The sequence below is a fragment of the Ursus maritimus genome, unplaced genomic scaffold (genome assembly GCF_017311325.1).
Source record: "Ursus maritimus isolate PB19 unplaced genomic scaffold, ASM1731132v1 scaffold_21, whole genome shotgun sequence".
NCBI classification, from domain to species: Eukaryota; Metazoa; Chordata; class Mammalia; order Carnivora; family Ursidae; genus Ursus; species Ursus maritimus.
In genome coordinates, this window is record NW_024424564.1 from 1427966 (window position 1) to 1454893 (window position 26928).

General features: G+C 41.9%; 1 protein-coding gene across 14 annotated transcripts in view; it reads right to left on the reverse strand.

Annotated features, from left to right (window-relative positions):
* The window catches only part of R3HDM2 (R3H domain containing 2), a 155663-nt gene that overhangs the window by 20898 nt on the left and 107837 nt on the right, over positions 1–26928 (reverse strand). For 5 of the 14 annotated variants that reach the window (XM_040637165.1, XM_008683905.2, XM_040637164.1 and 2 more), the window contains 12 exons: positions 21946–22145; positions 17075–17116; positions 14609–14695; positions 13708–13834; positions 12727–12805; positions 12008–12067; positions 11298–11438; positions 10714–10822; positions 7890–7985; positions 4953–4984; positions 4801–4854; positions 372–604 (listed from right to left, as the gene is read on the reverse strand). In XM_040637165.1, coding sequence (XP_040493099.1) covers positions 372–604; positions 4801–4854; positions 4953–4984; positions 7890–7985; positions 10714–10822; positions 11298–11438; positions 12008–12067; positions 12727–12805; positions 13708–13834; positions 14609–14695; positions 17075–17116; positions 21946–22110 — 1225 coding nt within the window. In that variant the 5' untranslated portion in view covers positions 22111–22145. Of the gene's footprint in view, positions 1–371; positions 605–4800; positions 4855–4952; positions 4985–7889; positions 7986–10713; positions 10823–11297; positions 11439–12007; positions 12068–12726; positions 12806–13707; positions 13835–14608; positions 14696–17074; positions 17117–21945; positions 22146–26928 lie in introns of those variants that run through there. The other 9 variants (XM_008683951.2, XM_008683944.2, XM_040637159.1 and 6 more) reach the window with 3 other exon arrangements.

Genomic DNA, 26928 nt, shown 5'->3' on the forward strand with positions numbered 1-26928 from the left:
TCCAAGGGTTTCTCCTGCTCTACCAACCCTCTATAATCTCAGAGATCATGGAATAAAAGCTGTATCATTCTCGTGTTAGTATAGAACTTGAACTTGGGCCGATAGGGATGCCTAACTTTGGTCGGAAATAAGATAAAATAATCGAATCCCAATCTTTTGTTTGTTTGTTTCCACTTAGGGAAGAAGGTTTGAAAGAAAATCGGAGAGGGGACTCAAAGGAACAATGGATCCAAGAAATCAAATTTTTCCTCGTTAGTTTTTCAGGACACTATACGGGGACAACGTTTTGTTAGAAGTAAACATTAGTGATGTTCTGCAGAAGACAAGCAAGGAATGATGAGTGTGACACTGAAGGACAGCAGCTGTAGTACCTGGCCTGGAGATCCTTCCTGCACTGCCACCTTTACTGCTCCCGATGCTGTCCCCTCGGGTGAGGATAGAGATTCCACTGAAGCTGCTGGCTTTGGTGACAGGGGGCCGCATGCTCCGGACAGAGCCGTCAGAGTCTGTGCTGCTCCAAGGCCGTGGCTCCAGGGATTTGAGTTCGCTGTCTGTGCTGCTCTGGCGGCTGCTTGAGGTTCGGCTCAGCCCCTCACGGTTACCCCTGCAGAGACCACAGTGGTCAGAGCACCCCCCACCTACCACTTCGGCAGAAGAGCTAGGAGAGAGTTCATTTCTATTCTTTCAATACAAAGAAGGGATGAGGGTTGGGAGGAGGATGAACACTGATTTCTTGTTAGTTGGCTGGCCAACCAAGACTTGCTGGGAGCGGACAGAACAAGATCCAGTACAGTAACAAAGAACACAGAGGCAAATCTGGAAGACAGTGCACTGGCAACTAATTCAATACATCAGACCAGAGGTGGACGGGAAACCATATACATGATGCTGAGATTGGCTGTGGTCTTTTCCCCTGCCCCCCGCAGGGATCCCACACATGCAGGAGTGAGTGGGGAGCAGAGGGGTACCACCTCTTTCTAGGAGTTCTTAAAACAAAAGGACTCCTAGAAGTTACTATTGCTAGAAGGCAGGGGTAGCCAAGACATGGATAAATATAACAGGTCTTCCACATAACACATGTCAAAGCCAGCAGAGGCACCACTTTTCCAGAGTTGGGAAGAGGAGTAGAGATTAACGGGGCACCCTGGAAAACTCAGTCTGACAGTCTGAAACTGACCCGACCTGTCTGGAAATTCTGCATTGGTATCTGGGAACAACTGGTTCAAGGGTCTCTAAGGGCTTCGGTCTTCAACACGATCAAGCAAATATGCTCTTGGGACCCAGGATGGCAAGGAGCAGGGGGCTGGCTGTGCCTAGTTGCTGTCACATTAACAACCCTATTGCCCTAGGCAAAGCACAAGGCTATTGAGAAAAGGGACTTCTCTCTTATTTTGCTCTGGAAACATCAGGGTTATCCTGATGCTATAATTACTGCCTGTGCTTATAAACAATTGTACTTAAGATGGATGGGGTTGACCTAAAACCCTAAGCCTTATTGAGCCCTTACTGCTTCTTAATCAATAAGCAAGAACCAGGAATTTTCCTTTCATATCTCCCACCCCCAACAACTACTGACCTAAAGAAACTAAATGACAACAATTACAAAGATATTGGTATATATACTGGGATGCAGGTGAGCAAAAATCATAGTAGCTTGGGCTCCCTCCTTTTCACCACCATCCCACCTAAAGCAAATAGAAAACCCCATCCCCATCCCCTTAGCTTCAAAGATACTAGGCTCGGAGTTATTCTAATAAAGAAAGGTAGTTTTCTTATGAGGGTAATATTAAAGAAAATTCCTTTCTTTATCAGATAATATCTGCTCCAAAGGTTACTGTAGGGAAAATAGGCAAAATAAAAGCTAGGGTCACTATTTTTTTTAGTCAAGCCAATGACGGTGGGCTAAAAACAAACCAGCACAGCTGGTTAGGGATAAACTAATTCTTCTCCGAATCCCAATATAACCTCAGTGCTTCTCTTTCAATAATTAAGAGAACTGAAAAATATTCCTGTCTCCCTAAAACCTTATCCCTTTCTCTTGGGAATGTCAAAAGTGGAATGGGAAACAAAGAACGAAATGTAAATCAGGGACTCTCCAGGAACAGAACCAGACCTGAAGTGAGAGCCAAGAGCTCTGACTCAATGGCCAAAGGGAAGTCTACTGAGAGGACTCAATAAAGATGTGTCTGTTTCTGGGGCAGGGCATAGAGTAGTGGCAATGGATGAAGCTGCTCATTAGATATTAGAACCTGAATTTTACAAGACAAGTCCTAATGGACTTTTACACCTAAATCAAACACAGCACTATCTATCAGGACAATTCTGCCATTTACTTTGTCTTTCTACCAGAGGTAAACAGAGGATGAGTCAACTTTAAACCAAAAACCCTGGGAAGCTTGAGCCAAAGTGGCAGTGCTTCTGTACTCATCCAGTTCCCCCCAGTGAGGCCGAGTGTTGAAAATGTAGGCTAGTCTGATGCTCTAACATCAGTTAGTACGTTACACCCCCAAGAGTTAGAGAATCTAAGTTGAGTCTTGGCCAGATAAGAGATCAGTTTTCCTTCTCTACAACTAAACTTAATCTCTAGCCATGTCTTTCCACTTCACTAAACATATGGCAACTAGGGAAAGCTCCCAGAGTCAGTTCTAAGCACTGGACTGGGGTATGTATGTGTGTTGGAGAGATGGGGGGTGCAGGACAGAGAACATTTACACTTTATACTCCTGTAAGATCAAAGCCGACTTAGCTTTCACAAGTAGATTTATGCTGGTGAAAAGTTCAGTTTATTGGGTCTGGGGAGTAGGTAGGGAGGCCTGTGTAAGAAGTGACAGTAAATGTTAGTAATGGCTTATTTGTCAATGGAGTAGAATCTTTCAAAGAACTGGGAAGTTGCCTCAGTTATTGCCAATGTGGATAATGGAATGTGGTGTATCAGTATTTGTTTCACACACTTGGGAAGAAAGGTAAAAAGCAGTTAGAGAAGACCAGCTTCTCATCACTAGAATTCTGGACTAGTCCCCAAATAGAAGAAGTTGCCCCCTTGAGGGTACTGCGTTGTACCGGACCTAGATCTTTAACCAACACTTAGCATGGAAAGCAGCAGCTTAAAAGGAGGTCTGGATAGGAGAGGGTCGCACCTGCTCACTATATCCTTGGAGCTGTTATCTGCACAGTTTGATGTAGTTTGGTGCTCCACAGCACTAACAAGGGCATCACTCTCAGCAGCGAATGTGAATTAGGGCTCCGAATGGAACGCTACTTAGAGAGGAAGGGGTGATGTTTGTAGAAAGCTGGTCTGGTGTATGGTGAAAGAACACCAGAGAGTCAGTCCCAGGTTTGCCACTATTAGCCATGTCAACTTGGGTTAGCTACTTAATTTCTCTGCTTTTGTTTTCTTACATGTAAACCAGTTTACCAAATCAGGATGCTGAGAGATCTGGATCAGATACAGTATACTTTAGTAACCTAAAGCCCTGTGCATTAACATATGCATAGAAGTTAGTTTAAAACTGTTTATTACAGGATTCTGGGATGATTTATGATCCTGAAGTATACAATATGGAATAGGGATTTTTTTCTTCCTTTTCTTTTCTTTCTTTCTTCTTCTTTTTTTTTTTTTTTTTTTTTTTTGTTTGTTAGGGGGAACTCTATCTCAACCATCATGAACAAGCCGGAGCCCTCACTGCCTAAGGGCTTTCAGATGGACTTCAGGGTGGGATGGTCTAGGAAAAAGAGTTCAGAGATATGGAAGAGGAGGTAATGCCCCATTCCAAGAATGAGAAATCTTGCAACCCAAATTTCTACGTGGTTTGACTAGCTTTAGAAAGGGCATGGTGGAAGGGGCAACTGAGGTACTGGGAATGAAAGCTCTAACTAATCTGAGTTAATTAGTTCCTATCAAGCTTAGGATTCAACAAGAGATAAGCCCTTTGGAAAGGGTTGGGCCTGAATCCTAGTATTGAACACTCAGGTTTTCTCTACTCCAAGTTTTTCTATTGGTAAAATGGGAGGAATGTACTTAAAATGAGTTGGTGCCAGACAGGGTCCTAATGAAGCGCTTCCCTCACCACCGCCTTGTGTAATCCTCTGAGGGGCACTGAGAAAATCAAATGAAAGGGAGAGTCTCATGACTGCTTTGTGGAACATGGGGCATATAAGGCCCGAAGAAATTACTATAGCAGCTTTCACCGATGTTAACAGCAAGTCATGGACAGTCATTAAAAAAAAGGCGTGTTCTATGTCCATGCTAAGGCAGACAAGTCTTTTTCTCAGGCCATCTTACAGATTATATGGTCCCAAAGACAAAACTACATAGACACAGATGTTTGTGTTTTTATATGTGTGTGTGCATACTATTCTTTCTTAAAGATATAAAACATCCCCTACGCTGGGTCAGGGATAAGCTCTTCACAGCTTTCACAGATTCAGAAAAGGGAGCCAGAAGATACCCATTCTTTTACCTTAATATAAATACATGCTGAAATCCTCCCCGAATGCCCAATTCCAGCAAACTTCTGGAAAGGAGCAGTACCTATCCCAGACACACCTATCTGGTCCCCTTTACCACCTATCCACGACTTAAAATGAAATCAGCAACAACAAAAATAAAGTCATTGAGCAGGAGCCATTTCTTTTTTAATGGGGAAAAATATCCAATGTTGCAAAAACCACAAGTTGAATTATTCCACAAGCAGCCATGCATGGAGCAAACTCACTCCGCTGAAAAGATTACAGCAAAACAAAATAAAATTAAAAAAACAAAAACAAAAACAAGGAGAGATACAGATCACACAGAGATACCTAAACATCTGCCTTCTCTTGTGAGAGCTAGAAGGAAAGGCTTCCTTGGAGAGTCTGTTGGTTAACATCAAAGAAAAGCATCATTACAGGATTATATTAACCTCACTGACAAAGCTCAATGAGAAGCAGGGAACATGCTAAGTGGTACTAACCTGATGTCATTTAGATATCCGTTCTGGCCAGTCTAGGTGAAGGGGAGAAAACGGAAAATAACTTATAAGAAAACAGCATGGCATAACCGAAAAGGGTGTCCGTGATGCTATGAATACCCAAGGTCCTCAAACCAAGCTCACCCCCCAACAGGGAGAGAGGGAGCAGGGACAGGATGACCCACACCCACACACCCAATCTGACCTCTCACCTTTAGTGGAAAAGAGCATTCAGTGTTTTTAGCCTTCCCACAGAGTGTTTAAAAAGAGACGCTGATAAAGGTGGGAGTATGGAAAGGAGGAAGAGGAAAGTTTTAACCTATTATTTCCTTTTTAGTTCTAAATTTATTCTCTCTAGAGGTAAGCTGAGCATAGTAATTGGTGTGCTTGGTACTACAGAGTATGATCAAGGGAAGGGCAAAGGGAGACAAGAGAAAGAAATTTAGTTTTTTTGGAAGTCATCCTGACTATTCCATTTCTATCCTTCACACTGGCCAAAATGAAAGACATTCTGACCTGAGCTGAGCAAGGAGAGTAAGAAATTGGGGAAGCAGGTACTTTTCAGAGCCTAGAAAAAATGAAAGAATTAAAAGCCCGAAACATTCCTTTGGGGGGACCATTTCCTGACAAAGCCACTGAGCTGAGTGAAGTGAGCATTACGATGCACTCCCAAGCCTTAGAAAAAGGCACCCAAGAGTGTCCAGGAGCTGAGCAGAGTGGGCTCCACACGGAGCAGAGCCAACGCGGGGCAGCTCAGGCTCCAGAGAAGGCTGCGGGGGCAGCATTTCCATCCAAACACCCTTCTTGCCACTTCCCTTTCTTGTTGGCCTGCCTCTTCCTCCCGTCCGCCCCAACCTACAGCTCCACCCTTCATCAGCTCCCTCTGACTGGCCAGGTTCCTCTCCACATTGCGATCTCTGGATTTTGGTGGGCTTTGGCCATTTTTCCTTGTCTAGACCTTCTGAGATTCCTGATGCCTCTAACACAGCAAGAGTTAGGAAGTGCTGAAATGAAAAGTGGTAAATCCGCAAGGATTTAACAAAGAATACATATATTAGTAGAGGCTTGAGAGACTAGAAACCAGGAGAAAAAAGGAGAGAAGAGCTAACTGTGACTTTGTTGTAGCTGTACACAGATATGCTCCAGCGTTGTTCCTAATCAGCCCCAATACCTTATCAACAGTTACTTGTGCTTCCAGAGTACCCATGGCTTTGCTAATGGCTGGCATGGTGGGACAGTCATTTACCATGTGTCTGTGAAACAGAGCAGCACATCACAGATAGCTATGCTATGATGTCACTGGTACTTCCTAATCTAAAGAGCCCAGAGCACAGCAAGCTATGGAGAGGTGGTTTACTTTAGGGGTCAAGAGCATGGTCTCTGGAGCCAGACTGTTTTGCTTGAGTTTATGTATCAACCCTTTCACTAACTAGAGGTGTGAACTAAGATTACTTAACCTTTCTATGCCTTAGTCCCTCATTTATAAAATGAGGAAAATAATGCAACCTACCTCATAGACCTAGTGTGAGGATTAAATAAATTAATTTATGCAAAAATGCTAAGAACAGTGTCTGAAAGATAGTAAGCAGTATATAAATGCTTGTTATTATCATCCACCAACCTGCTCTGTCCACAACTTTAGGTCATCGCCGGCCACAGCCATGTACAAGTGACCTCTCTCCTCTCATTCCACCCAACTGGTTTGCAGGTAAAGACAGAGAACCCTCTTTGGGCTATGGGTGGATAATTTGGAGGACAGATTTTTTTCTGACTCAGAATCGAAGTCTATATAACAGAAGGTAAGATGGTTCCTTCTCCTTGGACTTTGGGCCAGGAGGTTTGTTGTGTATCTGTTCCCAGTGAGGATCCTTGGAACACCTGGGTCTCCTGAGACAATGGAACAAGTTCATAGAGGAGTTCAGATTTCTTGAAGTCAGAGATAATATTTTTCTGAGCTAGGTGATGATGGAAAGATAAATGTATTTTTTTGTCTTGCTGACGGAGGGGAGAGTGGGGAAATGAGAGGAGAGTAGTGTTCATCAAAGTATAATGATTAGAACTGGCCATCTTTTGGCTACAAAGGGAGGCTGGCTCCTTCTCCTTTGTTTGCTAATTTGACTGTAAGATAGTGCTGCTATCCGGATCCTACATTTTCCCGGAGATCTGTTCCTTTCTTGCTTATCTACAGCCTTTCCTGAATTTCTGCTATACTGCTCTTTAGTCTTGTAGGCAAAGGCCACCAAATACAGGGGTACCAAGTATATTTAATTTGGCCCATGATTCTTAAGAATAAAGTTGCCTAAAACGATCATGTTGCCTTTTGGGCCACAGAGTCCATCCTATTCTAAGAAGCAAGGTACGAAATACAGGAAGAAAGAGACTTCCTGTTCGGATAGAGACTGGAGGGAATAGTAAGTGGTACCCTCTGTGCATGTGGAATGTGGAGCTCAGAGAATGGATGCCAGATCTGTGCTCTAACAACCACCAACCTATCCTAAAAACGAGGCTGGCCAAACAAGATGGATGTGTATAGGCTATGTGGACACTAAGTCTTCCACTTAGAAGCAAAGATGCCTAAAATGGATAGTGGAAGTGAAAGAGGGTAAGCGGGAAAAGGGATTGACAGGCAAGAATCAGGGCCCTTCCATAAGCCCTGCCAAAACCATTTCTATTTTCAGTCTAATCATATCTACCAAATTCAGCCATTCCATTTGTTCTCTTTGTATGCTATACAGCAAAATGTATTAAAAATAATACAAATAAAAATCTTCAGCTTCCCAGTAAGCCACATTTAATTTGAGAGACCAAACTGGGGCTGGCTGATGTTGGTTAAAAAAAAAAGACAACAACAAAACATTTATGGAGGGTTCATTCCAATCACAGTTCCAAAGATTAAGAGCTAAAAGCTATGGGCTGACAACTCTCAGAAGCTACACTTACCTCTCGGGCAAATATTCTCTCTCGGACCCTTTGATATTCCTCCTCTCTCTCTTCTATTGACTTGCTCCTCCTTCCATCCTGTAATGGAACTCTGATCTAGATCGATGAGCAGAATTAAGCTAGTTAAGTTCTCCTCGTACTGCAAGCTCACTGCACACCAGCAAGGAAGAGAAACCGGGAGAGTTTATAGTTGCCATCAAAAAAATGGAAAAAAAAAAAAGAAATAAAATTTCCAGTGTTGGACAGGTTTCACTGGGTACATCTGACCATGCAGTTTGGGAGATCAGGTTTTCTGGATGATTGGAACCTCTTTATCTCCCCACCCCCACCCAGAGTGTCAAGAACAACAACTATTTACAAGGATTGGGTTGCTTCCTTATAGTAATCAGATACTAAGGATCAAGAGAATAGCCCAGGGAATAAACAACATTGCTTTGGAGGGAAAGAAAGGGATGGGAGGAAGCTAGAGAGGGAGAAGAAACAAGTATTTAGCAGAGCTGAATGTAGAGAAGAGTTTTACAGAACTAGCACCTGATATTATCCCTTCTTTATTCACTAATGCCATGGCCTGAAGACCCAAGTCACACACAGCTCAGCGAAGAGGGCCTTGGGAATGAAATCCAAGTGAAGCTAACCTAAAAGCTTAAGCACTTTTTCTTATCTTAACTACAGCCACTGGAGGGAGGGAAAGAGATAGAAATCACAGAAACAGAGAATAAAGAGAACAGAGCAACACAAAGAGGGGAAGAGAAAGAAAAGAAGAATAGAACAGAAAGAAGGATGGACAGGGAAAGGAAGAGACAAATAAGGTATGGTGGAAGGAGGAGAGAGAGAGTGGATAGAAAGGGAAAAGAAGAAAAGGCAGGATAAAGAAACTTAAATTCTCTGAAAAATGTCGACAGGCGACAAGGGACAGCTTGGCAGACCACCTCTGGCTGGCCTACCGCCCAACTCTCCATCATTGTTTTCTTCCCTTGGCCTGTGAGTCGTGAGCACTGTCCCGGGTAGGGTGTACCCAGTATCCTTTTCCATACTGCTCTTGAAGGCAAGATGCTCTGAGGGAGATAGCCCATCAAATGAAGGTCATCAGGTATCAAAGATTCTGACCTTCAATCCAGAGGCTCTGAAAGCTTCAGATGAAGCAACCAAGGAGGCTGTTGCTCTAGGCTGATCTTCTGCTCTTCACCAGAGGCAGGCATAACTTCAGGAGTATCACCTTGTGACTAGATTTAATTCTCACTAGCCTTAAGAACCTAAATCCTACGAAATGTCCATTTATAAATCCCATTCCAAGAAGATACAGGACCTCAAGTGCCCCTCACACTGGTGAACCAGTGACAGAGTAGAAAGAGCATAATGGGCTTTGAGGTCAGGTAGAATCTCAGCTCTCCACTTCTGAGTAATGTTACTTTAGGCAAGTAACTTAACACCTCTTAGCCTCAGTTTTCTTATAGTTAAAGGGGAGGTAATAACCCCACCTACACTGGGTTGTGGAGACGACTGAAAGAGATAATGCACATAATGCGTTTAGAACGGAGCCTAGTTCAGGGGAAACACTCAATAGAAATAACAATTACTGCATTTATTATTAATATCATAGATGGAAAATGCATAAAGCCTACCCTACTATGGATTGAGCCTGAAGCTGAGAGATGAAAAGTTCATAATATGGACAGATTCCACTCTGCCCCAATGTCTCTCTAGGCCTGAATAATTCCTGATACACAAAAAAAGGGCGTTGGGAAAATGGAGAGAAGGGCATCAGGATGGAAAGGCTCTTGCTTGTTTTTAAAATTTTGTCGTTTTGTATGTTTCATTGTTTTCAATCAGACCCAGCGTGTTTGTCCACAAAAGATAATGGCATTTATCTCAAAAGGACTCCCTCAAATACTCAAGTAGCAAGCAGGAAAAGTCCTGGTCTCAAGACCATACAACATCCCAAGAAAACTAGTTTTGACTCTAGAGGTAAGATATTATTACAGTCATCATTAATTAGCAAGACTAATATTGGCTCTACCCAACCATGTTCTTCAAACCTTAATCCTGGTTCTCCACCTAACCTTCTTTGGAGGTCAAGCAGAAGCTGGCTGGATCCAAACCCTGCATGTGGCTGGGAAAACTAATCCCCAAACAAAAACTTACTATCTGAAGGGCAGGCTAGAAGTCAGGGCAACAGCCAGGCCCATGAGTGAAGGGATGGGGCAGACTGTTCACTTCTTATTCCCACAGGAATGGATTAAAAGGGGGATACTGCCTGAGACTCCCAGCATCAAATGTCAAATTAACTCACTCACCTTGGTGGAAGGAGTTGGGAAAAGAATAAGCAGTTTGCAGAAATGGATCAGAAACCTCTTTATAAGTGGGTAAATTATATCACAACTTTGCCAGTCCAAGGCTAGCCCTGAGCTAGGATAAGATAGAAGTGGGATAAAGTAGCTGTTGGTGGTTCCCAAAGAAATTCCTAACTATTAAAGAAAAAAAGAATGAAGCCATCAGCTGAATCAAGGCTGAAGCAGGGAGGGACCTTGCTTGGTCCCCAAATGACATAGAGTTAGAAGTCAGTGGCAGAACCAGGGAGTTCTAGGCCAAATGAGAAAACCCAGCAAAACTCAGCACCATGTCTCTCTGCGGCTAAGAGGGTGGCATTCAGCTCAACAAGTGTACTCAGTCCTCAACATTAAGCCAAAGCCAACTCAGTATAACTCAATATATTTTTTCATACTAAGATGTTTTGAGTTTTCTTTATCCCACAAAAATTCTTCTCCCCTCCCAGTTTCTCTTACTGCAATCTCTCTGTATAGGCCCACCCCTTTTCATTCTTCACCTGGTTATCATCTCGGTCCATACTGGCATCATCTCTCTTGAGAATGAATCTCTGTTGAAATTCTGTATTCTTTTCATCCTTTATGTGTTCTGAGAATCTCTGTTCAGGGCTGGGGTTGGGAGAGAAATGTAGAAGGAAGGAAGGAAGGAAGGAAGGAAGGAAGGAAGGAAGGAAGGAAGGAAGGAAGGAAGGAAAGAAGGAAGGAGATGTTCTTGTTAGGAAGCAGACCTCCTAATACAGCACTCTTAAATTCCATAATTCCCCCTCAGGGGATTTCTGGAGTCAGGCATCTAAAAAGTCAAAATGAAATCCTTAGGGTCTATTCTTTATACATATATATAAGTTGTCTTCTTCTAAAGTTATACCTGTCCCATCAGTAAAGGTGAAGAGAGGCCAGGGGCCAGTCTTCACAAAACACCAGTGCCTCTAGAATCTATCTCCAAGTCCTCATGAAGCGTAGAAATCGATAACATAACCCTCCACACTGTCTCCTCCCCAGAAAGGGGTATCTTGATCCTACGCCTTCCTCTTTACCCCACAGGCTATCCCAGGGAAGTCTCCCAATCTGTGGTTTCCTCCCTTACATTCTTGTGTTACTGGTTTTGTTGATGATGACAGCTTTTCCAGTTTGATCAACATTGTGGTCCATCCCAAAATAGGCAGCTACCCGGTGTAATAGCATCCGGTGATATGAGGTCATCTGAGGGAACTTCTTGAACTGGTTACTGAAGGGAAACCAGGGGAAAAAGTGAAATAAGGACAAACAACAGCAATAACAGCCAACTGTAACTTTTCTTGTAAGTGTCTAAAGTGGAGAATTTCTTAGGCGAAACAGACATGTTATAAGGAAGATAGCTCCTTACTCAAATGGGAACCACAAAGGTTCTCTCAGCTTCTTTATCTAGACCATTTGGTAGGTTGCTCTGATCCACTACCCTCATTTAAGACTATTCCTTAAGCTCTAGGTCTCCCCCACCTGGATGATATTCTACAAAGAAAAAAGGGAGAAATTTATGAATAACTAAATATGGGACAAGGGATAGCTGCTGAAAAGATATCAATTCTTTTCAACTCAAGTCTACGCAATACCAAAAACCTCACTTGGTTTTCACACATACACTTTTTAATACATTTTGATGATTTCTCCTCAACTCCTTTTGGTTCCCAGTGAGTAATTACTTCAAAATTCAGACTTTAAGGGAAAGATGTAAGAGGAATATCCTAAAATTGTACCTGAATTTCTTTTCAGTGCCCCCTCCCACCTCTAAACATGTATTTCATTCAAGTAACTTACTTGTTGTCATTAATAAATTCCAGAATCTCCTGTTCTAATTTTAGCAGCATCATTCTGTCCCTGTTTAAAAAAGATTAAAACAAAACAAAACAAAAAGCAGCCCTCCCATAGACATTAAAAGCATTGAAACCTGCACACTACAGAAGCTGAAGGGGCGTGTAGGTCCAAACCCCAATAGTGGACAAAACACAGGGGCTGCTCAGCCTCACTGGCCTGTCTTACATTAGTTTAAAAAAGAAATAAAATCAAGTATACATTTTGCAGATCCTCCTAATTATGTACTTTGTTTTCCTCATCAGAAACCGAATTCTGTTGGCAGCCATATCCATTTAAACACATACTTTATACTTATAATAAATCTAATCAGTAGTCTACACTCCATCTGATTATTTATACAATTTTAAAACAATTATGATTTAGCTTACATATATATCAATGATTTTTCCTTCTGCTTTTAAATGGTACTCCCAAGACTTCATATTTCTTTGTCTCTGCATTCTCCTTCCACAGATTTTTCTCAGCTCTTCTGAAAGCAGACACCTCAACACGAGGGTACTCTGAATCCCTCACAGAATATAAAACTACACTAAAGGGAAATGGTGGCGGGGGGTGGGCATCATAGATTTGAATAATGGAAAACTCCTGAGAAGCTACTTGGCCTTTTAGGTATCCTGCTGGGCCCTACTATCCCCCCCCCTTCCATCAAATAATGTTTTTACCTTGGGTTCTTTTTCAGTGTATTTACAAGAAATTCATGTAGGTCTATTCCAGTGGAGTCTGTATATTCTTGGCTGGAGTCTAGAACCACCATAACAAAAGAAATTTAAAATAAATGAAACTGCCTTGCGTGAAATCTAATCCCAAGCAGAAGCTCACAACCCAATCAGGAGAGATCACAGCAAAGTACAATCAAACTTCAGGGGTTTTAGCTTAAAAATCAGAAGGATGCTTGATTCGCCAGGCCCCTTTCCCCTGCCAGATTCCCAATGACAATGATGGAGGGTAGAGTCTGGGTCACAGTACTGCATCAGTATTACACTGAGAAGCTACTTTTACCACAATTAAGTATTTGCTGAATGTCCTGACCAAGACAAAGCAGATTTTATTCAAATTAAGGAAAATAAACTCCAGGTAAGAGCAGTCAGAGCTGAATTTTCCAGAATCTCAGCAAACAGGTTCAAATGTTGATTATTTATTATTTATTTATAAAATCTTAATCCCAAGGTTGCCTTTTTCCTCTCGACTATAATTTTTATGGACCAGGTCTTTTTGTTACCAGCCCAAGAGTTTAAAACCAAAGAGAGCTTAGTAATTAGATGCAAATCTGATTTTTAAAAAATCACTCCAAGCATCCCAAAACCAAAATATAAATGGTATATGGAGGATCTTCTACTGGTGGTGATTCATGTCACTTCTTATTCCAGAGCAGAAATAAAATCAGAATTAACTACAATGTCCTCTTATAGGTAGTGCCAATGTTAACAGAGTAGTTCTTTGCAGCATGTGAGCCCCTAAGGCAGGGTTAGCTGAAGCAGCAAAGAAAGTAACCTAGTTAGGCACCTCCCCAAGCAACCATCAAGTCAGCAGAACACTAGGAACTGTTGAGCTGTAAGGTCAGCGGGGGCCAGGTTCTAAGATGGAAGGAAAGGGCACTGCAGAGCCACACCCTAGGACACACGAGAGGCGGGGAAAGTTCTCACCTCTAGAAAGCATCTTCCTTGGGACCTTTTCTTTGTTTTTGTCCTTGTCTTCTTTTTCAGAGACATCCTTTGTGGATTTTTCTTCCTCCTTGTCAGAGGGGCAGCTGATGTGCAACTGAATTATATCCTTGGATAAGGGGAAAGAGGAACACAATCAAAGAGGAAAAAGGATTTTAATTCTCCCACAGGATTTTACTCTCCCTTGAAATCGTAAAGAAGGGAAATCTTGGGTGGCAGGCAGCATTCTCTTACAGAGAGTATTTTGTTTTGTTTTTGTTTTTTTTTTTTTTAAGATTTTTATTTATTTATTTGACAGAGATAGAGACAGCCAGCGAGAGAGGGAACACAAGCAGGGGGAGTGGGAGAGGAAGAAGCAGGCTCATTGCGGAGGAGCCTGATGTGGGGCTCGATCCCACAACGCCGGGATCACGCCCTGAGCCGAAGGCAGACGCCTAACCGCTGTGCCACCCAGGCGCCCCAGAGAGTATTTTGTTAATTAAATAGTTTAAGCTTTTGTTCTACGAAAAGGGTAGAAGGTCAAGCTTTCTCTGCCAACAATCACAACCACTATATGGAGCGCTCAAGTTACACTGGCTGTTCTTGGCACAGGAATTGGATGGAGATGGTTCTGACCGCCAGAGGAAGAGTGTGGGTGGGAAAACAAGATTCAGCCCTGGGATCTCCTCTTCTGCATCATCCTGGGTGGTCCAGGTGTATAGGTGTCTAGGTCCAAGACCTATACTTCATGCTTTCACCCATGCCCTGCTTTACTGCAACCACTTGTTTTGAAGTTCCTTCTACCCTGATTTCCAAGCTTAATGTTGGTGCTGTGGCTGTTATACTACCGTTTACCAAACAACCGCCAAACTCAAAAGTCAGACTACTCTTATAAAGGACCCACCTGGGTTTCTAGTGGTCCATCAGCAAATGGGGCAGAGGACTCCTCACACACTGCCAGGCTGCGCACCAACTTCAGCTTGGAATTAGACTGAAAAAGACCAAATATATATATTCCCTTAGTGGACATTCAGAAGGTAGTTGCTGAATGAAATACATTCAGAATGTATTTGCTCTGTTAGTTGCTGCTTCCATTAAGTAGGGTTTTTGTGTTGTTTTTTTCCCCCTAAAGAGGACTTACTCACCAGTTTCTGATTTACTTCAAAGATAATTTCCCTCCTTACATTAGTAAATATATAAAAACAAAATGGCTACTTTGAACAGATGATAGGAAAACCACTTCACTTAGCTCTCCCCCCTTTCTCTAGCCCATGCTCCAATTTCAGACTCAGAAGTTTACTGAAAATACACAGTTGCAGAGCTTAGTAGACGCTGGATTTAAGAGCCAGAAGTCCTAGCTTCAACTCCTGCTTTTGTGTTTATGAGCTATGAGAGACCCTGAGCAAATTACTTGACCTCTCTGGGTCTCTGTTTTTCCTCAATAAAACGGGGATAAAAACACTTAAAGGATGACTTGTGAGAATTAGGTGACATAAAGTATATAAACATACATATCATAAATACTGCCTACAGCACAGCAGACAATAAATGCTAAATGACTCTAAACCTGAGGTGGCAAGGGTATGGAAAGAAGTGTCTAATAAAAGAGTAAAGAGAAAGAAAACTTCCTAACATTTGGGATTTAATGTGATAAAGAAGCTAATACACTTGGTTTACTTTTGCTGGGTGGAGAACACCAAAAAACTCTGAAATCCATTTTGCAAATCATTGCTTTCCTAGGGAGCCCCAAAGTCAAAAATTAGAGAAATCTACCTATAAACATTTACTAAGAGTTCTTATAATAAAATCAAGGCTTGCCGTAAACACAACAGCACAACAGGGCACGTGTTCCTGGTTGTGCAGTATAGTGAAAAGAACTTGCAAGTCTGGAGAACTGACTTCCTGTGGAGCCCTGCCACTTACTAGTGGATATCCTGTCAAGTTCACTCCATCTCTATTAATCCAAGTTTCCTCATCTGTACAATGGACACAATAACTTATTTATCTCAAAAAGTTTGGGTGGAAGTGAAGTAGAAGTGAACACCTTCTGTTGTGAACTTTAACATCGAGCCCATCACTGAGGATTAGGCCATGTCAGGCAAGACACAGAATCAATTTATCTGATGTTGTGGTCTTCTTCAAACCCAGGCCACACACTGGCTGAGCCACTCCCAAATTATGCCATTGTCTTTGCGGGGGGGAATGGCATAGACACTCTTAATAATTACTCTGGTGACAACTATTCTCACTGCAAGAAAGGTTTAATATTTTACTGTTCCCTCAACTAAAATTAAAAAGCCATCACACACTTAACACATAGTCTTCCCTGATGACACTGCTTAAAATAATCTGTGATGTGCTAATTTTATCATAAAATGATTAAAAACAAAATCTTCCTCCTCCTCCCTGCCCCAACCTAAAAAGTAACCTCACCACCACCAAAAAAGGCTTTATTTTTAGGATGTCCAAAAGTGTTCAGTCATTTCTACCAATGGGGCAGGATTTATAAAGGATAAATTCCTAAAGGATAAATGGGAAAAAAATGCTGGAGGAAAAGATAACACTCATATGGTACTCCGAGAGAAACCAGAAGCGAACAGAGAAACTGGTTTTATAGCAGAACGAGTACCAATTTGCTCAGGCTTTGTGAGAGGCTCTGGCTGGGCATCAGAAATGGACTGTGACTGAACTAGAGATTTTAACAGAGAAAAATACAGCCAAACCTTCTAATAGGAAATGTGTGCATGTGCGTACATTCACAATTAGAGTATAAAGTGCAGGCAGAAAAACTTTGCTTGTATACAATTCGAATAAATCAGATATTAGTGATAAATCCATTTGTGAAACGTATGACTAAAAACAGTAGAAAAGAAGCTATAGTAGTCCCCCCTTTATCCCCTGGGATACTTTCCAGGACCCCCAGCGGATGCCATGCCTGAAGCTATGGATAGTACCAAACCCTACATATACTATATATGTTTTTTCCTATACATACATACCAAAGATAAAGTTTAATTTATAAATTAGGCACAGTACGAGATTAACAACAGTAACAACAATAAAATCGAACAATTATAATACTGTAATAAAACTTACATAAATGTGGTCTTTCTCTCAAAATCTCTTATTGCACTGTACTTACTCTTCTTCTTGGGATGATGTGAGATGATAAAATGCCTATGTGATGAGGTAAAGTGAGGTGGATGATGTCGGCACTGTGGCGCAGCATTAGGCTACTACTGACCTGACGATATGTCAAAAGGAGGATCACCTGCTCCTGGACTGTGGCTGACTGGGAGTAAATGAAACCATGGAAAGCGAAACCTCAGATAAGGGTGGGGGGACTGCTGTATATAGAAAGGGCTCTCACCTTGGCTCTTTTCCTGGCATGACCATGGTTGGATGTTCGCCTCTGTTAGAAGGGGATTAGAAAATATTAAAGATGTAGAAAATCAACATTTAGGTTAAAAACAATACAAGTTTACAAAGAAAAAGCACTAACTGTAAAACCATTACGATAGCTAAACTATGATGAGACCCACTTGGTGTGCTTGTCTCCTTTTGCTACAACTCTAGTCACTGTGACACAGAAGGGACCACAGGCCACCTACACACAAAGCACCACTTACCATGAAGACAATGAATAGAAAGACACCGACTGGCTGGCCTACTTCACAGGTTAATAAAAATTACTTTTGGATAAACCATAAACTCATGGACTGATTAGGCGGCTTCCCGAAATGTCACTACCATAGCGTGACAGGGTGTTTTTACCCAAGCATGATCACAGGAGCCTATTTAACCCATAATGGACATGCAATATGGCCCTTAATCATCACTTATAATAACATCTTTATAGGATAATATGTTCAGAGTTCTAATTTGAGAGACCCAAAGCACCTGTCCCTATGGCTGCTGATATGGAATGAAGACGACTCTTGCCAACTGCCTCCTTCCTTGAAGACGAGAATTCTCCCAGTTCTAAGCTCCTGGTGGTGGCTCTTATAGCCTATCTGGGACAGGATAAAAATAAGGAGCATGGGAGAGGTGGACAGGACTTTCAGAGCAAAGGGAGGGCAGAAAGAGTGGGTAAGGAGCAGAATAGAAGCTGAAGAAGATGAAGAATGAAGGCCCGTGGTAGGATGAGGGAAGAAACGACTAATTCATTGACAGGGTTTCTGAACAGGTGAGAAGTGAAAATGGGGGCTCTGGGGGAAGAGGTAGGGTAGGGTTTTGTATGGGAGGAAGCACCTCGGGCTTCTCAGATGTCTGGAATGGAACTCACTGCCCACTAGGATGTGGAGAGAACTGAGGTTGGTGGGTGGGGAAGGGGAAACAAGACAGAGGCAGAGTACCAGCATGGTCCTGGGTAGGTGAGGATTTCTCTTTCCTTCGTCCTCTTCACTAGTTACCAAACAACACTGCCACAGTGCAAAATGGAGAACCAGGAAGGTGGATGGAAAGAATAAGAAATGACGATGGATCTGGTCAATGTAAGAGATGTTACAGTAAGGAAGAGCCACAGTCCGGGAATATGAAACAGTATCTGTCACTGTTTTTTCAAAAAGGTAATAACATACACAGAACACAAACATTCAGGAAGTGTAATGGGGGTATATACAACAGTAAGTCTCCTCCTTTCATATCTATCGCCCAGCTACCTGGTTCTCTCCTAGAGGATCGCGTAGTACTGACTTTCTTATAATCTTTCCACAGATCTTTTACGAAGATATATAAGCTTATTGTACATACATATGCACAGGTTTTTTTCTTTTTTCTTTTTTTTAAACCAAACAGATGGGGGTGCCTGGGTGGCTCAATTGGTTAAGAATCTGCCTTCGGCTCAGTATCCTGGGATCAAGCCCCAGGTCAGAATCCCTGCTCAGTAGGGAGTCTGCTCCTCCCCCCTGCTCATGTTCTCTCTCTCTCTCTCAAATAAATAAATGAATAAATCTATCAAAAACAAACAAAAAAAAAAACACCAAATATATTGTACACACCTTGTCTTTAAACTTTTTTTTCATGGATATTATTCTACAGAAGCTCTACCATTTTTCTTAATGTCTAATACGGTATTCTACTCTGTGGCTGTACTGTAACTATTTTACCAGGGCCTTAAACTGCATCATTTAGAATGTCTCTGATCTTTTGTTAGTATGAACAATGCTTCAATGACCATATCATTAAGTATATCTACAAATACAGTTAATCTGTAGTCCATTAAAATTTTTTTTTAATTTTTAATAAAATTTTTGCCAAATTGCCCTTCAAAGAGGTTATACCAATTTAGGGCCCTAGAAGCATTTATGAATCTGCTTATTTCCCAGAATGGATAGTTTTCATGTAATAGCCAAACACATATTGAAAGTCTAATATGTACCAGGCACCATGCTAACTACTGGAGGATACAGAGATAAAGAACACAAACCTTGTCCAAAAGGGACTCATAACCCTGTTGGAGAAGACAGACAGACAGACAGACAATTACAATGCAGTATGTTAAACGCATTACAGGAGTAGTCATGCAGTGCTACAGGAGCACACGACACAAGGGTCTAACCCAGACCTAGCAACGCACAAATTCATGCATTCAGATACTGAGTGCCTGCAAAGAACTGTGTCGGGCTTTCGAGATACAATGGTGAGCCCAAACTGATGTACTCCTGGGCCTCACTGAGCTTATAGTTCTGTGGAGACAGAGATAGACATTACTCAAAGAATTACACAGGGCAGACCTGCAATGGGTGAGTAAGGTTGTCAAGGAAGGCTTCCTAGAGAAAGACACATCTGAACTGAGTTTTGAACGATAAACAGGTATCAGGCAGATGCTGGCAAGGGAGGTTCAGGGGTTGGGGGAAGCCAAGGAAAGAATACCAAAGAATGCACTCTAGGCAGAGAAAGCATGTACAAAAGCATGCTTTCTCCAAACTTTTCAGCTCTTATTTGTAACAAGGACCAAGGAGTCAGATAATGCTGAAGCACAGGATGCCAGAGGTGGATGGCTGGCAGCAAGGGACTAGGTCATAATATGTCATGCTGACAAATGTGGGTCTTAGCCTAGGACACTGAGACACACAGAAAGTTTGAAGAGAATGAACATAATCAGATCTTTATTTCATGGCCATCTTTCTAAAGCAGTATGGTAGATGAATCCAAAAGGATCACAAGTTTAAAGGCAGAAAGGCCAGGTAGGAGGTCATACCCAGTTGGTATAGGTTGGTTGAAGGACCCCCCCTAAGTTCGGCAGGTCAGGGTTAATTTGCCCATTCTAAACTGAATCTCAGAACCTGCCTTTTATAGCACTGTTTCCATGTGAAAGATGTTCTGAGTTCCAACTGCTGATCCTAAGAATATGTCTCACATAGTATAAGTAAGGAAAGTCCCCTTTCTGCACTTTCCAGCTCCAATTCATAACAGGCACTCCCTTGACAGCATCAGTAAGATCCCTGGGGAGACTTCCAGGGTATGGGTGGAGGGGGGAAGGTAGGAGAAAGAGCAGATTTTTTAGTGTTGTTGAAGGGGCACATGATCTGTTGGGAAATGGAGGGGAGAGGGCTTCTGAAGGGTGGGACAAAACTAAAGACTTTGTAGAAGGAGCAGGAGCTCCAGTAGATGGCAGCAGCAGCTCCCCCTGCTCTAGCAGCAGCAAAAAGTCAGAGGAGGCAGGTTCCCCTTCCAACCTCCCACACGTCCTATTTGTATATATATACCCAGTGAAGATACTCTTGAACTGAGTGCCCATAAGGTGTACAACACCTATACACATCCTTTCTTTTCTGCTTATCTTCAAGGAGTACACACAACAGGAGTTCAGAACACCACTTCAAATAGTCCCCTGTGGGGCGCCTGGGTGGCACAGCGGTTAAGCGTCTGCCTTCAGCTCAGGGCGTGATCCCAGAGTCCTGGGATCGAGCCCCACATCGGGCTCCCTACTCCGCTGGGAGCCTGCTTCTTCCTCTCCCACTCCCCCTGCTTGTGTTCCCTCTCTCGCTGGCTGTCTCTATCTCTGTCAAATAAATAAATAAAATCTTAAAAAACAAAACAAAACAAAACAGTCTCCTGAGAATACCTTGGACCCAAAAGTTCATTTAATTATCATCTTCCATATAACATGACAGCACATAATTAAACATTCATCATTTATTTGTCCTGAGGATTTAAAATTCATTATTGGTATCAGTGGAGGCTGGAAGTATAGCTGGAACAGTGGCAGACTGTCTCTACAAACTCTGGAAGTATGGGTGGGGAATGACAACTCCCATGCAAAGGTAATGGAAAGAAAAGCAGCCAGTACAGAGATCTGGCAAACTGTAAGAGGAAAGGCAGTAGAAGAGCAGGCAGCCAGAGAACAAAATATTTCAGAGAGCTGTCTGATTTTAATTTGTCCCTTTATGTTGTTTCTGTTTTAATCTTTTAAGAAGAAAAGGCCTGGATGAATTGGGTTGTCAAGAGAAATGATGCTTCAACTTTCTAAACCCTCCAAAATGTTGCCACCACTGCTTTTTATACTAACTTACTACCATTAGTCTATCTCCTAAGCATGTAAGAATGACCAGTCTAACCCCCGGGCATCAAGGAAAGGACTGATGTAATTTGGGTCTGGGTAACAGAGGACATTAGCAGTGACCACAGAGAAGAGAAGGACTGGAACAGGTAAACCAGAGGAAGCTCAGAGTATGAGCTGCCTGGGTACCAAATAGGAGCCCCGGAGGAAGCTAGGCTGGCCACCTACTGCCATCATATCTGCACTGCACTATGAGTTTGGATGGAAAACAACATGGCAACCAAAGAGTGAAATTCCTCTCACTCACTTACAAAGTGGCAAATTCAGAGATTATTTCTGACCCAGAAAATGCTGACTGCTTTAACACAACCAGGATATGAATTTAACACCATGTGTAAAGCCAGGCAGCTGTAGTTTTAAGAACTGATTGTATGAGCCATATTATGACTTGTTAAACATGTGTCTGTATACAGTCCGTTTCTTGATAGTTAAAAAATACCAAATGTAGCAAGAACCAGTGTAATTCAGGTCCAAATGGATTAGGAAACTACTCTGTCTTCTCCAGACTTCACTGGGGGCTCTATGACAAAAAGGGAGGGAGATAGTTCTTGAAAGCTGAAAATTGGGTTTTTAGGGAGAATCAAGTGACTGGCTTCTTACAGATTCCCGATGCCAATTACGATGACATTTCTATTCAGGTATAATGAGTGTGCATGTGATGCTCTTCTAATCCTTACCTGTGTCTCCTGACGCAAACCAGTATCTTCGCTCTCTTTCTCAGTTTCTTCCTTACTTGGAGTCTTAGATATAAACTTGTTTTTGTTTACAGATTCTTCCACCAGTTTTTTTTCTGACTCTTTCATTATTTCCAGGGTCTCTTGAGTAGTGTTACTGTTAGACATCTTCTTCAATATAATACAGTAGCCTCTATGGACTCCTAAAGAAACATCAAATGCATTAAACAGGAGGTATTTATCCATACTTCACATACACACAAGACTTGCATTTCACATACTAGTCTGCAGCAGCCACCCCATAACCCAGAGAAGGGTCCTTGGATAAATGCTGACCCAGGATTGACTGACTGATTGATTGATTGATTTTCTTTCTTTTTTTAAGCTTTATTGAGGTAGTGGTGCCTGGCTGGCTCAGTCAGTGGAGTGCGTGACTCCAAAACTCCCCAGGGTTTTGAATTCAAGCCCCATGTTGGGTGTAGAGATTACTTAAAAATAAAATCTTTTTAAAAAACCAAAAAAATAATAAAAGCTTTATTGAGGTAAAACTGACATACAGTAAATTGCATATATTTAAAATGTATGATTTGATGAATTATGAAACTTGCGCACACCTGTAAAACCATCATCCCACTCAAGATGGCACATTCATCACATCACCCCAAAAGTTTCCTCCTGCTCTTCTGTAAGTCCTTCCTCCCCTCTCCACCATCCCCAACCTACCACTGATGCTTTCTGTGACTACGGATTAGTCTGCATTCACTAGCGTTTTACATCATACATTATCTGGATTCTTTTACTTGGTAATAATTTTGAGATTCACCAGGATCCAGTTCTAAAGCAATGTCGTAGGAGTCCTCTTAGCACTTAGCCCTACCTCGTTTCCTACAGAAATTTGCTCACATTTTCAGCTTGAGCACTAGACTCTCTCCAGAAAGAAGAAAAGTATATTATAAAACTCTGTTCGCCACTCCATTCACCACTCTCCTTTCCCAAGGGAGAACTTCCACAGCTACCACAAACCACAACAATGTACCAACTTCAAGCGTCTCCCCCACCAAAAGGCAGCAAAATCAGATGATGGTTATAGACTCTTATTAAATTCTTTTCTTTATCTTAAGCAATGAAGAAGTAAGAGAACTTGGTAGTCAGCTATCCTTCAGAAAGACTGGGTCTCTCCCCGAAGGAAGAGAGAATCTCTGCTTTGTTAGTCACTATCTGGGTTCAGTCACTCTGCTGCCTCCCCGTGCTTCAGAGCTTCTGGACTGCAAGGGAGGCCAGCTCTTTATCACTTACTCTGCATACGTGGGAAACCCTGAGTTGAAGTGAACACAGTAATCCAAGCACACACTCAGAAACACAAGTTTGTAGAGGTTTCTCCTTACACAGATTACAGACTGTCCTTCAATCCTGAATATTTTTCTTTCCCTCCTTTAAAAAGGTAAGACTAGAAACCCTCCCAGGCATCGTTATTTATTTCATGTGGCCCTAGAAACTGAGCCAAACAAACAAACAAAGAAACAAATAGCAACGATTCAAGAAAACTGTCACACCAGCCATTTTTTCCTCCTTCAAATCAGTTTAAACGGTAAGACCCTGAAGGCTCCTTAAGAAGCACAGGTAATCTCATCCTGGCATAAATTAGATAGTCCGTAAGATTATTGCTTTGTTCACCTTGTGGTGACTTTTGCGCAGCTGCCTAGACACTTAGTTTTGCACAGGGCTAAAGGCCCTTTAAAAGACCACAGAGTCATTCATATAATCATAGTCGTACACTTGAATTTAAGATGACAAATATTGGAAGAAACTGACTACGCAAGAAAATGGCCAATATTCTATTTTTTAATTAACTGAATCTAGTGCCTAGAGGATTCTATGAACGAGTTATAACCTATGGAGCTTTATGGATCTTTGGCTGTACATGGAGACTGCGTATACACATATATTTATTTTTTCTCCCATAGGTAAATCAAGCACTCATTCTTTTCAGTTTGAAGTGTAATAAAACTCAGCACATGCCTTTTCCATATCTCTTAGCTGGGAAACATCAATAGAGGTCAGAATTCTAAGGGTTCTTAAATAAGCCTTCATGAAATCCCCCCCTCCCCATCTCCCCACTTCAGAACTCCTTTTTGTAACTTCCTGAGAGGGGCCTCAAGCCTCTCCTAGAAAACTTCTAGCAAGGGATCATTCCACTATTCTTTAAATAGTCTTACTGCTACAGAGTTGCTCCCTATAATAAGCTATGTACTGTTCCATCTTGATGCTAAATCTTGCTGTCGAGTCACACAAAATTAAGTTGACTTCTTTTACCATATAATAGACCTTCAGTATTTTTCTTTTTCAGGCTTAGCCTCAAACAGATTTCTCTGCCAGAAACAGAATGTGAGGGCTGGCAAATGGGGAAACTGGATGAAGGCAGTCAAAAGGTACCACTTCTAGTTAGAAGACAAATAAGTACTGGGGACACAATGTACAACACGATGACTATAGTTAATGCTGCTGGATGGTATATTTGAAAGCTGCTAAGAGAGTAGATCCTAAAGTTCTCATCACAAGGAAAAGGATTTTTTTGTAGCTATATGAGGAGATGAATGTTAACTAAACTTACTGTGGTAATCATTTGCTTTTCAAGATTTTATTTATTTATCTATTTATTTATTATTTGTCAGAGAGAGAGAGAACACAAGCAGGGGAAGCAGCAAGCAGAGGGAGAAAGAAGCAGGCTCCCTGCTGAGCAAGGAGCCCAGTGTGGGACTCAATCCCAGGTCCCTGGGATCATGACCTGAGCTGAAGGCAGATGCTTAACGGACTGAGCCACCAGGCATCCCTGTGGTAATCATTTTCAGTACATATGTATGTCAAGTCATTATGCAGTACACCTTAAACTTACACAGAGCTAGATGTTATTATATCTCAATTAAAAAAAGGGGAAGGTGACACGGAAAAATATTAAGCAGCTGGGTGTTTCTTTTTCCCGGTCTCAATTACCAAATAGGTATATTTCTTCAAATCACAATGACAACTTTGCAGCTCCTCTTTACACGTAAGTCGGAAAAGGCTCAACTGTCTGGATACCTAGACTAAGTTCACAATGTCTAAACACTGTTTCTCGGCCAAAGCACTAAAGGAAAAGTCAACCAAAAATCAGTCTTTCATAATAGCCACCTGTGGAGGATGGTCACCTATTCCGACTGCGGTTTTAAGGAGCTGCATGGTTTCCTTCATTCACTGAGAAACAGAAAAACTTGAGCTTTAGGTTCTTAAAAACCCTCAGAAAACAGACAGTGATTAATGATGTATCCACTTTAAAGAATTCTGACAGGCATTTCCACTGAGAGACTACTGGCCTCTTAAAGAGCAAAAATAAAGTAATTCTTACTCCAACGAAAATGCAACAGCAGAGGAAAAGCACACTACCCAAATCTGCCCTTTCTTCTATGCATACCAATCTAGCCCAGATATTCTTTTGTCTTTGCCTTAGTCCAAGGACACATGATCAGGGAAAGTGACCCTATTTCCGAGTCCTACAAGGTGGATCCTAATAAGCTAGATCAATCACGGTAATTCTGTTTCCTTTTTGTGACTGGTTTAGGAAGGGACAAGTGACTCAGTCATCACCAGTGAAATATGAAAGGACTTTGCCAGGTGAGTGGCTTCAAAGAAAGGGTATTCATTCATTCATTCCAAAGAAAAAAAAGCTACTAGAAAAAAAATGATTGTTATCTTTTGCTGAAGGTAGTCTTGTGTACAGATGACGCCTGGACTGCAATATTCTATCAACTCAAGGAGGATGGTGGAGCAGAGAGAATTAGCCTGGATCCTTGATGCTATGAGGCAAACTGAAAGAGTCAAACTGGATCCTCCTAGCTCTGTACTTCTTGATATCTAAGGTCACAAATCCTATTATCATTTAAGCTCTTTTGAGTCAAGTTTACTGTTCCTTCTAGCCAAAGCATCCTGAGATAATCAGAAAGGGTATGTGTGGGGCACCTGGGTGGCTCAGTCGTTAAGCATCTGCCTTCGGCTCAGGGCGTGATCCCAGAGTCCTGGGATCGAGCCCCACATCGGGCTCCCTACTCTGCTGGGAGCCTGCTTCTTCCTCTCCCACTCCCCCTGCTTGTGTTCTCTCTCTCACTGGGTGTCTCTCTCTGTCAAATAAATAAAAATCTTGAAAAAAAAAAAAGAAAGAAAGAAAGAAAGCAAGCAACGGTATGTGAAGAGAGGGAGTATCTGGACCAGACAGACAAGCCTAGCTTTGTAAGTAGAAATAACTGACAGAGAGAGAGAAAGATGATGATGATGATGATACCAGCTAAAATTTTTAGAGTGCTTACACCAGGCACTATCCTAAACTGTTTTATGTATTTCATTTAATCTTACATTAATTGTATTAGATATATATTTTATCATCATCACTATTCTATAGATAAGTAAGCTGAGGTACAGAGCAGTTAAGTAATTTAAGGTCACACAACTGGTACATGGCAGAGCAGGACTCAAAGCCAGGAAATATGGCTCTAGCACTTGCTTTATTAACTTTCATGCAATACTTGAACTAATTAAGGGGACAGAAGTTCAAAGGCTAGGCAGAAATCGGAAAGTCTACCAAAGATACAAAGGAATCATGGAATTTCATAATTGGAAGGAGACTCAGAAACTTTCTCATTTAGCTTCATCCTTCTATATCCATAGTCCTCCTCAATCAGGTTCCTGAATCATCCATAACTCTGAAAAATGGTTGTCCTGACCCTGTTTGTATACATCTAGTGAAGGGAAGTCTTCTCCAAATACAAACCTTTTTTCAGGGGAAGCTATAAAGAAGCAAAACTTACCTTCCTGTTACTTCCTGCCACTGGCCCCAGTTTAGTTCTCTGTGCAAGTCGCAAAGAACAAGCTAATCTCGCTTCCATGTCAGCCCCTTACAGGAGACAATTTTATCTTCTTTCTCTAAACACTCCCAGCTTCTTAAGTCAGGTCTTCAAA